General features: G+C 37.0%; 1 protein-coding gene across 4 annotated transcripts in view; it reads left to right on the top strand.

Annotated features, from left to right (window-relative positions):
* Window positions 1-14,006, top strand: part of LOC136874057 (proton-coupled zinc antiporter SLC30A2) — a 199,764-nt gene that overhangs the window by 105,132 nt on the left and 80,626 nt on the right. For all 4 annotated transcript variants that reach the window (XR_011018276.1, XM_067147567.2, XM_067147568.2 and 1 more), the window contains exon 4: window positions 4,854-5,004. Coding sequence is in view for 3 of the 4 variants with exons in the window: in XM_067147567.2 (XP_067003668.1) it covers window positions 4,854-5,004 (151 nt within the window). In the remaining variant the exon portion in view is untranslated. The remainder of the gene's footprint in view (window positions 1-4,853; window positions 5,005-14,006) is intronic.

The following is a 14,006-nucleotide window of genomic DNA, read 5'->3' as shown; positions in this document are numbered from 1 at the left end:
GTCTATGTTTACAGTCGCCTACGAGGAAGCTCGAAGAATGTGTTAGAAATGAACAAGTCACGTTCTGCCCAAAACTGCACCAGTCTGTCTCCTCTGAAATTTCTTATTCCAAGACCATAGTTGCCTACTATATGATTTTCTGCACGAGATCCAATTTTTGCATTAAAATTTCCCAAGACCAGTGTTCTCTCTCCCTTCTTGGGGTGAGCTTCATTGATTCTTCTAAGGTGTTGTAGAAAGATTCTGTTTCTTCGTCACCTTTATCAGCAGTTGGTGCATGTGCCTGAATGGTGTCCGTAATCCAATGTGATGTTTGCAGTCTCAATAGCATTACTCATTCGCTAAGTGGTAAGAAATCCAAAACCTATTTCGCAATCATTGATGAGACAAGCACAGCAACTCCATATCTATGATTGGTGTCTGTTCCTCCAGAAAAGTACATGCCCTTCCTTTGTATTCTGATTTCCAGATCCAGGCCATCTTACCTCCAAGGATGTCAATTTTTAATCTGCATCTCTCTGCCTCCAAATTTGCCAGTTTTCTGCTCATATATAAACTGCGTACATTCTAAGTAGCCACTTGAATTTTGTTGTTATAGATTTTTATCTTTCCAGGATGGGCAAGTTCAATATTACTCACAGCATTGTTCAAAGCATCCCCCCCCCCCCCCTCCGCCCGGAGATCCAATTGGGGGAATAGAAACTCTGGAATATTTTACATTGAGCATAGCCATGCCATGTGAATTTAATGGAATATCTCTCAGGATCTTTAATGCAGTGGTTTCCTGTTGCCTTCTGCATCCTAATGTTGTTGATCAAACTGGTTCCTCCACCTTTGGGAACAATTTCTTGTCCCCAGGACAATAGAGTGCCCTTATCCACACCTGCTCATCCACTCTCAAAGAGACTGTTGGCACTTGCTATAGGGGATCTCCTTATACTGGGAGATAATCGGTCCCTTCATTCGAAAACCGACGTCCATTAATTGTTAGCAAACTAGTTTATAAAAATGCCAGGCTGAGTGGCTCAGGCGGTTAAGGCGCTGGCCTTCTAACCCCAACTTGGCAGGTTCGATCCTGGCTCAGTCCAGTGGTATTTGAAGGTGCTCAAATACGACAGCCTCATGTCGGTAGATTTACTGGCACGTAAAAGAACTCCTGCGGGACTAAATTCCGGCACCTCGGCGTCTCCAAAGACCTTAAAAAGTAGTTAGTGGGACGTAAAACAAATAACATTATTATTATTAGTTTATAAAAACATTGATAAAAACAATTTATGGGTATTAAACTTTTAATAGAAACATACATTTTTAAACGTACACAATTCAGTCCTCCCCATACATCTGCAGATAATACATATTGTAACACAACTCTCTCCAGTGATTTTTGGCAGCAAAAATATTTATAACAGAATCATGGAACCCTGGATTCTTCTTACAGCTTTTGAGGAGCTTCTTATCAATTGAAATTAATGACAATTTTAACAAACCTTCTTGTGTTTGCATACTTCTTAAATAAGTTTTATCTGTTTCATTGCCGAGAAAGTTTGTTTGATAGAGCCACTAGTAGCAGGAATAGTCAAAATTAAAGAACAGAGTTTAGTTACTTCAGATAATGCCATATTTATTCCTGAACATATTAAATATGCATAAAGTTCTAGTATGCAGGACGTCCTAAATTGTATTGATGTGTAGATGTCCGACAACTCAGTTTTGAGTACCTGGACGTTGAAGTAGCTACCGTATGATTTAACCAGGAACTGGAATGGCTGAGCAGGAAAAATCTATATATGTTTCAGATAAAATCCAAAAGAGCAAGAAATTCCAGCTTATTCAGTTCGGAAAAACAGTTAGTTATACGTCCAACCATTCTTATCAAGTACTTCATAATACAGTCTGCAGTATGATTTCTTTTTGTCAATTTCCACATTACCAATTTGCTGCCTTTTAGCTCTAACTTAATTTCTCTTTGATGAAACTGATGAATTCTTGTTTGTACACTGCTTCCAAAACAAATTAAATTTATCACCATTTGTCATTTAGAAATCTCTTGAATTCATCGACCTTGTATGCATGTTGAGTGCTCAGCGCAGAAGCTGGTTTGGACCTCAACAGCTCTGCCATCAGCCATCATAAGTGGCCCAGGCATCACTGAAGAGGTGTACTAGGGAAATGAGGAGTAAGTTAGTTTTGCTTTCATCACTGGGCCAGAACTTGCTATTACATATCAGTCTGCCAAGCCCACTGAAATGCTCACACCAGCTGACCCTGTGAGTGCAACATTTTCACACCATTCATAATATGGACTGGCTGCATAAGGAATGGCATTACTAGCATCACTCATACCTCAGTCACTTTCAGGTTGTCAAATCCAAGGATGAGCCTGAGACAGGTGAATGAAAGTAACAAATTTGTTCTAGCCCACACCAGAAAACATAGTACAGTGTAAACACTAGGTCTTGCCAGCTAAGGCATTAACAGCACAATATCTTACGTGATTAATTTTTGTTTGTAAAATGTTTATAATCATTATAAAATATCAAAACCATCTTATTAACAGTGCTGATGGTAGTACTACTTTTTATAATTAATCATATACAGTTGTATCAACACACTAAATAATTGTAAAATGTTGAGCAAGAATTTTGCTTGAGGCAGTACAGATGTGACTAAATTGAATATAAAAATAAATTCTAAATCTTGTGGACTAGCAAAGAAACATCTTGAACAGATTCTTGTTTCACTGTCCCATTCTTCACTGTTGTTTATGACTGACTTGAAGAATTTCTTCATATCCTCTTTTACTTCTGATATTACTTCAAACATATGTTCTGTATGTATCCAGCAGGTCGGGGCAGCTGATGGCAAATGCTTAGTAATAAATGCCTCAAATTCAGCTTTTCTCTCTGAAGATTTTAAGAAAAAAAGTTGCAAACTCAGAGTTTTAAAGAATACTTAACATTCCTTGTAACATTGTTTTAATACTAGGTTTAGTTTGTGTGCATAGCAGTGTACAAGTAAGGCTGACTGATATTTGACAAGAATAATCTGTTGTAGAGCATTATGTGCTCCAGCCATTACAGAACACCCATCATACATTTGAGTCACTAATTTGTTACCTAATTGGAATTCATTGATTAAATTGATTAAACTGAAAACCTGCCCAGCCAGAGAAACAGTAGAGCGATCAGTACATACATCAGAGAATCTAATAAATCTCTCCTGAATATCATGATGTGTAACATAACAAAGCACACAAGAAAGCTGGGATGTTTGTATTAAGTTCTTGGCCTCATTTTCTATCACAGCTTAGAATAGTGCTTCTTTGTTCTCTTCTACTATTTTATTTAACAAAATAGCTGAGACTGAATCAATTAAGTTGTTTTAATTATCGTGGGAAGTACCAAAAGTAATCAGCAGAAGTTTCCAAATGATTCTGTAATTTTTCATCATAAATGGTTATATAATGCAGCACTTCAGAAAAATTTCCTCTATAAATTGAGTTGTGATTTTCAGTATGGCCCCTAAAAGGCAACTCTTGCTCTGCCAGAAAACAAACTGCATGTATTAGATAAGTAATTATATACTGTACCTGTTCGCTTTAATTTTTCATTGTGTTTGTCCCAGTTAATTTTGAAGGCAAGACTTAGGGATTCCTCAATTCTAGTGCTACTGAACTTCAGTAAAGCTACTTTGGAATTAACATGGTCTACAGACTGTTCATGTCGTTTCTTTAGTACATAATAACTGTTAACATCACAAAGTCCCTTTATTGTCCAAACATTTGTGTCTGTTGAAAATAAAAGGCTAGGCTAGCAGTACAAGGAACAGGACTTCCTACAGCCACACAGTCATGTATCATTTGTGTACCAGGAATCATATAACAATGCACTTTGCCTCTTCTTTCTGTTACCATAGCTGATATACTAGGAGTGGGTCTCCCATTGTCTATGATTTGTTTCTTAGCAGAAAAAGTTTGGCTAGAGAATGAATGTTTTAATAAGTTGCATTTGTCCTCCATCATAACTGAATCTCCCTTTAACAACAACAACAACAACAAGAAGAACAACAACAAAGCTGTTGCAGGTACAAGACGCGCTTATAACAATCACCACTGAACACTGCAAGCGATTACTCTTAAGTTATCCTCTCATCTGGGGCAAACACATGAGCCTACTAGGCAGCATGGTCAGCTCTGTGCTGTCTTTCCGGGTCCATCGAATGTGCAAGCACGCCCCAACTGAATTCGAGCTCCTCATGTTTGCCTCCGAGAAAAATCAAACAGAGCTGCAAACATGCAGTTGTCATATCTTCATCGTTTGACAAATGCAAAGTTTTGATCACTTAATGTGTTATTTATACGGAAGAGACTGTTGTCGACTTAGAGTGCTAGGATGAGTTGATATTTACCCTTCTTTCTTGTAAATAAACAGATATTTGCATTGTTATAAGTAGAGATGAGCTTTTTCAGAAGATCACCAAATCTCTTGTACCAGCATCGTGCAACTTATTTCAACCATATAAGCTCTTTAAAAGTGTTTTATGGTTGTTATAATATAGTTAATGGTATTAAATAAATTTATATGCCACAATATTATGTAGTCATATTCGTTGATCTTTTGTTTTAGATGGTGTTAACTTGGCTAACACGGCAATCATAGGCCTGATTTTCACACCAGGGAAATGCAGGGGCTGTACCTCTGTTAAGGTCATGATCACTCCCTTCCCAATCCTAGACCTTTCGTATCCTGTTGTCACCGTAAGACCTGTGTCTGTGCAACATTAAACAAATAGTATTTTTTAAGAACATAACTGTTAATTGTAAATTCCTAATAGCTTTAACAATTGTGTTACAGCATGGGCCTGGTGCTGCATGGAATGTGCGCTGGCCACCACCATACTCATACACATAGAAATATCAACGTGAGAGCAGCAGTTATCCATGTGCTGGGAGACCTTATTCAGAGTGTGGGCGTCTTTGTGTCTTCCATTGTTATCAAGTTCTATGTGAGTTAGAACTTTTAGTATGGTCCTTATAGCAAATAAACTTTACCAGAGACAAGTCTTAAAGTATATTCATAGTAGTGCTAGAGTTCTACTTAGTGATGGTAAAAACTTTTTGTATCTTTTTATTTCAACTTAAGTTGTGCAGATAAAGGAAAACCAGAGTGGATGAACTGTTTACTTAGGCAAGGACAGTAAAGATACATCTCCATCATAGATAAGGAATCAACACAACAACAATATTTTGACATTACAGAGTCCTCAAGCAGTTAGAGACAAGAATCCCATGTAAGATGATGCTCCGGGATAGTAGTACAACGGTCATTTCATAAGTCATGGAAACTGTGTTGTATCTTCTGATAAAGCAGGAGCAATGTTAGTCTTCTTTACATATTCAAAAGCCACTAGAATGTCCCTCTCAGTACCAGCACGAAATTGGATACAGGTACAAGAACTAATGCCAGTAGGCAATCAAAAGATAAGTACTGTCAGTTGCTGGGTTCTTTGGCTGTACTAGAGGGGTCATACCAGCTCTTGCAGGGAGAGATGGGCATTCTACCTACCTGCATCGAGGGGAAATTAAGGGAGAACTATTTGATCAATCTAGCTGACAGTCTTCCCATGCAGACACACCCAAGTCCCTTTCGTGAATGTCCTTGTGCTGGAGGTTGGTACTACTGATAACCAGTAGCAAAGCTGACAAACCATCCACTGTTGCCATTACTCAATTTTTGAAGGCTGAGTCTTCCAGTTATTGATTGGAATGGCTGCTGTCTTCCAAATTTGGCATTCACACCATCATTTTTAAGATATTTTTTAAGGTTAAGAATCATCCACCAGTCAGTACGTCGTTTGAGTCTGTTCAAAGGTTACAAACATATTCTGCCCTCTTTCGGGGCTTCTTTAGTGCAAGAGTCTTTTAACCAGTTTTAATAACACATTTTGACTAATAGAACATCTCTTTCAAAATATGAACAATTCAAGGTCAGTGTAAGAAATAAACAATAAAAGATGTTAATTATAAAATAAAGATGAGTTTGAACAAAAACTTATACTGGTGTAGTTAAAGCATGAGTGTGAAGGACATTGTATTTGTCACTTCATTTTCTGTTCCTTAGCAGAATTATATATAGAGTAACATTCAGTAAGTTATCCAAAGCTGAATGTGATACAATCTGAGAACTTAAACAGTCAGAACAAAAGAACTATTAAGGTAAAATTATAAAACAGAATGTCTAGGAGCATGGGACATTGCGTCAACCAACACACAGTAGACGATACCAGAGTTTTGAACCAGACCATAACCGGTCCAGACCAATAGTTCTTGGACATACCATAGCCACTGTCAGGACTTGGAGAACATTTGCTGCATGGTCTGGTGTGTCATTTAATTCTTTTCAGAAGATTTTGGCACATTTTCTATCCATGTAAACTGAAAAATAAATGAAGGTAGGAAATAGGTCATCTCCAGTGAAGGGATGGTTGTGTATGGTAAAATAATAACCATAAAAGTAACATTATTTTAATTTACTTTGGAAGGATAATTTTGTTTTCAAAGTTTCTATTTTACTTTCACAATAACACACTGTGGCCCTACGGTAAATAATGTTTGCTTAGTGTGTGGTAGTTAGTGTCTTAAAAAGAATAACAAAGTAACTGGTTGTGGCTGCACTGTTGAAAGTGGTAACATTTGATCATAACTGGTCTGTTTCATCAGTTTTGGAATACAGGCATTTACTGGAGGCTAAAGTTGAGCGAATGACCATAATGTCATTGACAAGCGAAAGTTTCAGTTTAGATCTTCGACTGGGAAGAATAATATCTATTAGTTTGATCATGATGGCACCAATGGTCCGTATTGACTTAATTACTACAGTGGATCCAGGTACAAGAACTAATGCAAATGGGCAATCAAAAGATAAGTACTGTCAGTTGCTGGGTTCTATGATTGCACTAGAGGGGTCGTCAATACAAGGCTGACCTAGACATAATTAACTGTGGGAAGAATAAATCACAACCGTGAAATTTACGTTCGATGCTCACTTGTGTTGCCAGCATTGAGGTGCTTAGAATAGCAGAGGCGTATGTGCCAAAGTATGCTTTTTTGTTTTTTCTTATAACATAGTGTGAAGTGTACTCTTTCATGGCTGTTAAGTGTGAATTGTTTAAGAACGAAACCTCCATTTGAATATATCATGTCATTCGACCTTATGCACTGCAGCTCAATCTCAAGAATAGCAAAGGCGCATGAGCCAGCCTGTCCTGCAATGGCTACTGTGTATTTAAAAGCATGGGGCACTAAATCTCTTAACACAGGGTGTTGTTTACTTTCAACCCTTCAACCCTCATGAATTCCATACATTCTAATGTATATTTGTTGTTCTAGATTTAATTTTTCTTGTATGATGATATCTGTTCAAGAGTTCAGTTTTTCATTCACTCTTTTGCTTCAAAAGCTAGTTATAACACTCATTTTCAATATTATGCAGTTCTTGCAATAATATTTATTTGGTGTATTTAGTGTTGTAGATTTAAATTTGTACTTTTAACCATTATCATTCAAGGAATGACACTTGTAATGTAGACTTTTCTGTATTATTTATTTTTGTTAAACACAAACAATTAGTGATCCAGACTATGGCTCTCTTCATCACTTAAGTCATCCTAGAAAATGTTGTGTACAGAAAAACAAATGGAAAATAAACATGGCCAAGAAAAAGAGAAATACGGATGAAGATTATTTTTTGGATCTGTCTGTAAACGAATAAAGGTATAAAATCTCCAGGACGAGGAAATTAGATGGAAGTACATGGATATGATTAGTGAGAAGTTTCGAACAGTAGACGGTAAGCAGGTTCAGGAAATAGAAAGAGAATGAGTATCATACAGGGATGCTGTAGTAGAAACAGCAAGGGAATGCCTAGGAACAACTGTGTGTAAAGATGGGAAAAGACGAACATCTTGGTGGAATGATGAAGTGAGAGCAGCGTGTAAACGTAAAAACAAGGCTTATCAGAAATGGCTCCAAACAAGGGCTGAGGTAGACAGGGATTTGTACGTAGATGAAAGAAACAGAGCGAAACAAATAGTTGTTGAATCCAAAAAAAAAAAAAAGTCGTGGGAAGATTTTGGTAATAATCTGGAAAGACTAGGTCAAGCAGCAGGGGAACCTTTCTGGACAGTAATAAAGAATCTTAGGAAAGGGGGGGGAAAAGGAAATGAACAGTATTTTGAGTAATTCAGGTGAACTCGTAATAGATCCCAGGGAATCACTGGAGAGGTAAAGGGAATATTTTGAACATCATCTCAACGTAAAAGGAAATCTTCCTGGTGGTGTTGCGAACAGCCAAGGTGAGAAGGAAAATGATGTTGGTGAAATTATGCTTGAGGAAGTGGAAAGAATGGTAAATAAACTCCATTGTCATAAAGCAGCAGGAATAGATGAAATTAGACCTCAAATGGTGAAGTATAGTGGGAAGGCAGGGATGAAATGGCTTCATAGAGTAGTAAGATTAGCATGGAGTGTTCGTAAGGTACCTTCAGATTGGACAAAAGAGTCATTGCACCTATCTATAAGCAAGGGAGCAGGAAGGATTGCAACAACTATCAAGGTATCTTATTGATTAGTATACCAGGCAAAATATTCACTGGCATCTTGGAAGGTAGAGTGCGATCAGTGGTTGAGAGGAAGTTGGATGAAAACCAGTGTGGTTTCAGACCACAGAGAGGCTGTCAGGATCAGATTTTCAGTATGCATCAGGTAATTGATAAATGCTACGAGAGGAATAGGCAGTTGTGTTTGTTTCGTAGATCTAGAGAAAACATATGACAGGGTTCCGAGGGAAAAGATGTTCGCCATACTGGGGGACTATGGAATCAAAGGCATTTATATTGACAATTGGGCTTCAGTGAGAATTGATGGTAGAATGAGTTCTTGATTCAGGATACTTATAGGGGTTAGACAAGGCTGTAAACTTTCACCTTTGCTGTTGGTAGTTTACATGGATCATCTGCTGGAAGTTATAAGATGGCAGGGAGGGATTCAGTTAGGTGGAAATGTAGTAAGCAGTCTGGCCTATGCTGACGACTTGGTCTTAATGGCAGATTGTGCCGAAAGCCTGCAGTCTAATATCTTGGAAGTTGAAAATAGGTGCAATGAGTATGGTATGAAAATTAGCCTTTCGAAGACTAAATTGATGTCAGTAGGTAAGAAATTCAACAGAATTGAATGTCAGATTGGTGATACAAAGCTGCAACAGGTAGATAATTTTTAGTATTTAGGTTGTGTGTTCTCCCAGGATGGTAATATTGTGAGATTGAATCAAGGTGTAGTAAAGGTAATGCAGTGAGCTCGCAGTTGCGATCAACTGTATTCTGTAAGAAGGAAGTCAACTCCCAGATGAAACTATCTTTACATCGGTCTGTTTTCAGACCAAATTCGCTTTACAGGAACGAAAAGGGTGGACTCAGGATATCTTATTCATAAGTTAGAAGTAACAGACATGAAAGTAGTGAGAATGATTGCTGGTACAAACAAGTGGGAACAATAGCAGGAGGGTACTAGGAATGAGGAGATAAAGGCTAATTTTGCAATGAACTCGATGGATGAAGCTGTACGCATAAACCGGCTTCGGTGGTGGAGTCATGTGAGGCGAATGGAGGAGGATAGGTTACCTAGGAGAATAATGGACTCTGTTATGGAGGGTAAGAGAAGTAGAGGTAGACAAAAATGACAGTGGTTAGACTCAGTTTCTAAAGATTTAAAGATAAGAGGTATAGAACTAAATGAGGCCACAACACTAGTTACAAATAGAGGATTGTGGCAACGTTTAGTAAATTCACAGAGGCTTGCAGATTGAACGCTGAAAGGCATAACAGTCTATAAGGATGATGTATTTATGTATGTATTAAACCTGCTTACAGTGAAGAGCCTTATGAAGTAAATCTGAAAAAAGAATGCGAAAGACTTATGTTGGTCTTTTCAACCTATCGTCAATTTGTTTGCCAATTTTAATTGAATTTTAATTCATGTAGAATTTAATCACTAAAAATATATTTGTATTGAAAAGGTGGACACAATAATTTTAATCTTGAAAGTGTTTTACTTAATTTGTTTGCCGCCGGGCTGAGTGGCTCAGACGGTTGAGGCGCTGGCTTCCTGACCCCAACTTGGCAGGTTCGATCCTGGCTCAGTCCGGTGGTATTTGAAGGTGCTCAAATACGTCAGCCTCGTGTCGGTAGATTTACTGGCACGTAAAAGAACTCCTGCGGGACTGAATTCCGGCACCTTGGCGTCTCTGAAAACCATAAACGTAGTTAGTGGGACGTAAAGCAAATAACATTATTATTATTAATTTGTTTGCTGAATAAGTACACCAAACTTGTAGTTACTTTGCCAGAAAGAACTTGCAGATCTTTGGTCACTTCAATCAATCAGTCATTCAATCAATATTGATCTACATTTAGCACAGTCGCCCAAGTGGCAGATAGCCTGTTTGTTTTCCTAGCCTTTTCTTAAATGATTGTAAGGAATTTGGAAATTTCTTGAACACCTCCCTTGGTAAATGATTCTAATCACTAACTCCCTTACCTATAAACGATACCTGTAAACATTCGCACAACTCATAATGCATACTTCAATAATATATTTGCTGATCAAGAAAATATGTCTCATATACTAGAGGGAACAGTGGACAATGATCTTTTAAATTACTGACATACTCATAAACATCATACGTTTCTCACAGCACAGCCCCATATAGACCAGCACTTTTTTGGTGAGCTAAATTTGATACTTTTGTATATTTGTTTATTTATGTATCTATTCAAGTCATTTCATTGATTATTCATATTAGTTAATTTGTTTTTTATAGTATGTATTTCCATTTTGCAAGAAAACGATTTCATTCTTAACATGCATATCTTACATTTTAAAAAGGTCATATATCAAATTAATGTTCAAAAACCTAGAATATCTATAAAATTGTATTTTATAATTATAATTTACAACAGTAATGTCTGCAGGTTCATTCCTGAACAGTGTACAGTATTTTAAAGTGTATGTAGATGTTCCTCGGTGCGATACTTAACAAATCTTTAAATGTGTTTTTCTTTAAATTAGCTTTTGGCGCATATGCCTCTGTTATTCTAGTGGCCTCAATTGCATTCACTGCAGGTGCTCATTGAAAGAGTTGTAGCGTTACATGTCTCTAGTATGTAGTATGTTTTCATCTAGAGGATCTCTTGATCTATACTAATAGCTGTCTATTAATTTTGCAGCTGATAGATTACTTTCGCCAGCATTTGTTAATCTCTCTGAGATTTCCATGCTGCACAAATGCTTTCTAAAGGTGGATTACAAATTTCTTATGTACCAATTGCAGATAATTCACTGTTTCTATGATTAATTGTGGTGACAATATTCCCTTGTTTGAGTCTGTTCCACAACTGTATTAGATGTTCTTTTCCACAATCCCTGTCCTTAGGAGTAAAAAGTAATCAATATCTTCCTTCGAGGCAGAGAAGCAACAAACACATCTTTGGCTCATGTTTATTTATGCAGTGAATCAGGAGCTATTTCACCAGTCTGTTCACCTGTTTCCAATTTCCATGTCACCTAAATTCCATAAGCATCTCCTGGACATAACTGTTCCCCTTGTAACTTGACGGTTGCTTTCTTTGCAGTTCTCAGCGCATGCAGTATATTATCAATGCCTTTCCAGGTCTCTTGTTCAAAATTCAGCTCTTGCATTACAGCTTTCTTATCATATATCGCTTTAGACAACTGAACGTAAAGGAGCATGTCATATGTCAAGCCCCACCTCATGGGACAGTCCAAAACGGGTTTCCCTAAGTCATATCTTGGCAGCAATATGATCATAGTTGGTGTTCTGAATTTCTTCTTGCTCCCCTTGCAGCGTTAATCACTTCATGAGCTGGCTGCTTCCTTATTGTGTCATTAATAGCAAGCTGTAATCTATGCAACATGCAAGACATTCCACAAAGTATGTGGGTCGTTGCTGTAAAGAAAGGAGCATCTCCTGTGCAGTGATGTAAAATACCCTGGTATTTATAAAACAGTGTAAATACCCAGAGTATATACTTGAGTAAATACCCAGGTATTTTAGATTTTTCATTTAAAATCCTGTGTCATGGTAAGTTGAACCTTAAAAAATGGGCACCGGTATGCAAACTATTCTACATTAACTGTTCTACATTAACTTTTTAGAAATGAAGGGCTCGGTGGAATATAATCATAAGCCACAATAACTTAGTTTTGAGTAAATGACAAATTAAAGTTCAGCTCAAATCTGTAAATCATCCACTACATTTTTAATAACTTTCCTTGTATAAATAAACACTTGTATGTGTTATAAAACATATGGGAGACAGTGAAACAACACTTTGCCCTAGTGTACGATTTAAGAGCAGTTTTAATGAATGAGGTAACTAACATGGGCTTATGACTTTATTTCCCGGAAATAAATTTAAATACTTGAGGACGAATACATTTTTATTTATCAAGAAAAGCACAATATTAGAGAATGAATAAGGCTACACTCAATTATTCTCAAATATTGTGTGAGAATGAACACACTTAATTTTTAAAAAACCACAATATTTGAGAATGAATACACATACTTTAAGACGAAACAATGTGTATCTCAAGGGAATTCTTCTGCATCATTATCTTCAACATTATTTCCTGTAAGTGATAAGAAGAAGTGTTGATTGGCTACAAGAATGAATGCCATGAGAGACATGACATCAGTCAATTCCTTCTGGTTGACAGGGGGTTGAATTCTGTTTTTTACTCTGAGCTGAAATGGATCATGTTTCACAAGTCTTCCTTTCTTCTTGATGCGAATGTTTGCATACTGAACTGGCCCTAATGTAGTATAACAGTGCTTAACACCTAGCGGAGAAGGATCCTTGGAATTCAATTGAAATTGTGTAGCTTTACTGAAGTTAACTGAATCGCCAGTTGTGAATTTAGTGGGTATTGATAGCAATGACTTGAGATCATCTAAAGTTTTGAAGTCATCTCTTTTCATTTTTGTCACAATGAAGATTTTTGGACTTGCTGACTTCACAACATCCACTCATTCATCTGGGGTATATACTGTTGGACGTCTGTTTCTAGCAAATAGTTCAATGCGACCAAAATCGCGATCACAAAGGAGTCTAGTGTGACCCACCACAGTATAGGAATGTTGCTCAATAAAAGAAAAGAAAACTTTGCTTTTTTGGCATCATTTTTGTGTTTCCCACTAAATATGTGTTCTGGGTACTGAAGTTCCTCAAGTCTCAGAATGGGTGAAAAACATTCTCTTCCTCTCCAGCAAGTTTAGTGAAGCATCTATTGGAACAGCTGCAAGAAGGTCCCATTGAAGCTTCATTAACAATTTTCTTTGTTCTAATGGACACATACTGACGACCAGCATTACGTCTTCGTTTGGCCTTCACCATTTTCCATTGGTCACTATTACTCCTCCTTTTCCTTTTCCTTGATGGGTTTTGTTTTCTTGGTGATTCCTCATGCATTCTACTAACTTAAAGCTGTAAAATTAGGAGTAATAAATTCAGACAATTTCAGATGAATATAGTTATAAGCCACACCAATAGATATTTAACTGCTAATTGCTTTCACATGTTATCCTATGTAAATATTATTGTTAATATTAATAGTTCCATTTATAATTATTCTATGGTTATCAAATCTAATGTTATTGTTCATGCATTTCCATAAGATACGAGTTATTTGTAAAGTAAGTAGAATGAATAAAATACAGTCACAAGCCACAAATTAGAGGTTATCCATGATAAAATATGTCTATACTCTTACCAAGTTGTCATTAGAGCTGGAACTACTGCTTGAAGGTTGCCAAGAATCATCACCATCTGTATCAAAAGGATCTGGCCATTCACTTTCAGCTTCATTATTCTCAAAAGTCCTCTGAACAGGAGAGAAAACTTCATTCACTCTTGATTTCGATGCCATTTTG

The sequence above is a fragment of the Anabrus simplex genome, chromosome 5, assembly GCF_040414725.1.
Source record: "Anabrus simplex isolate iqAnaSimp1 chromosome 5, ASM4041472v1, whole genome shotgun sequence".
NCBI lineage: Eukaryota > Metazoa > Arthropoda > Insecta > Orthoptera > Tettigoniidae > Anabrus > Anabrus simplex.
This window is presented reverse-complemented; position numbering and strand designations above follow the sequence as displayed.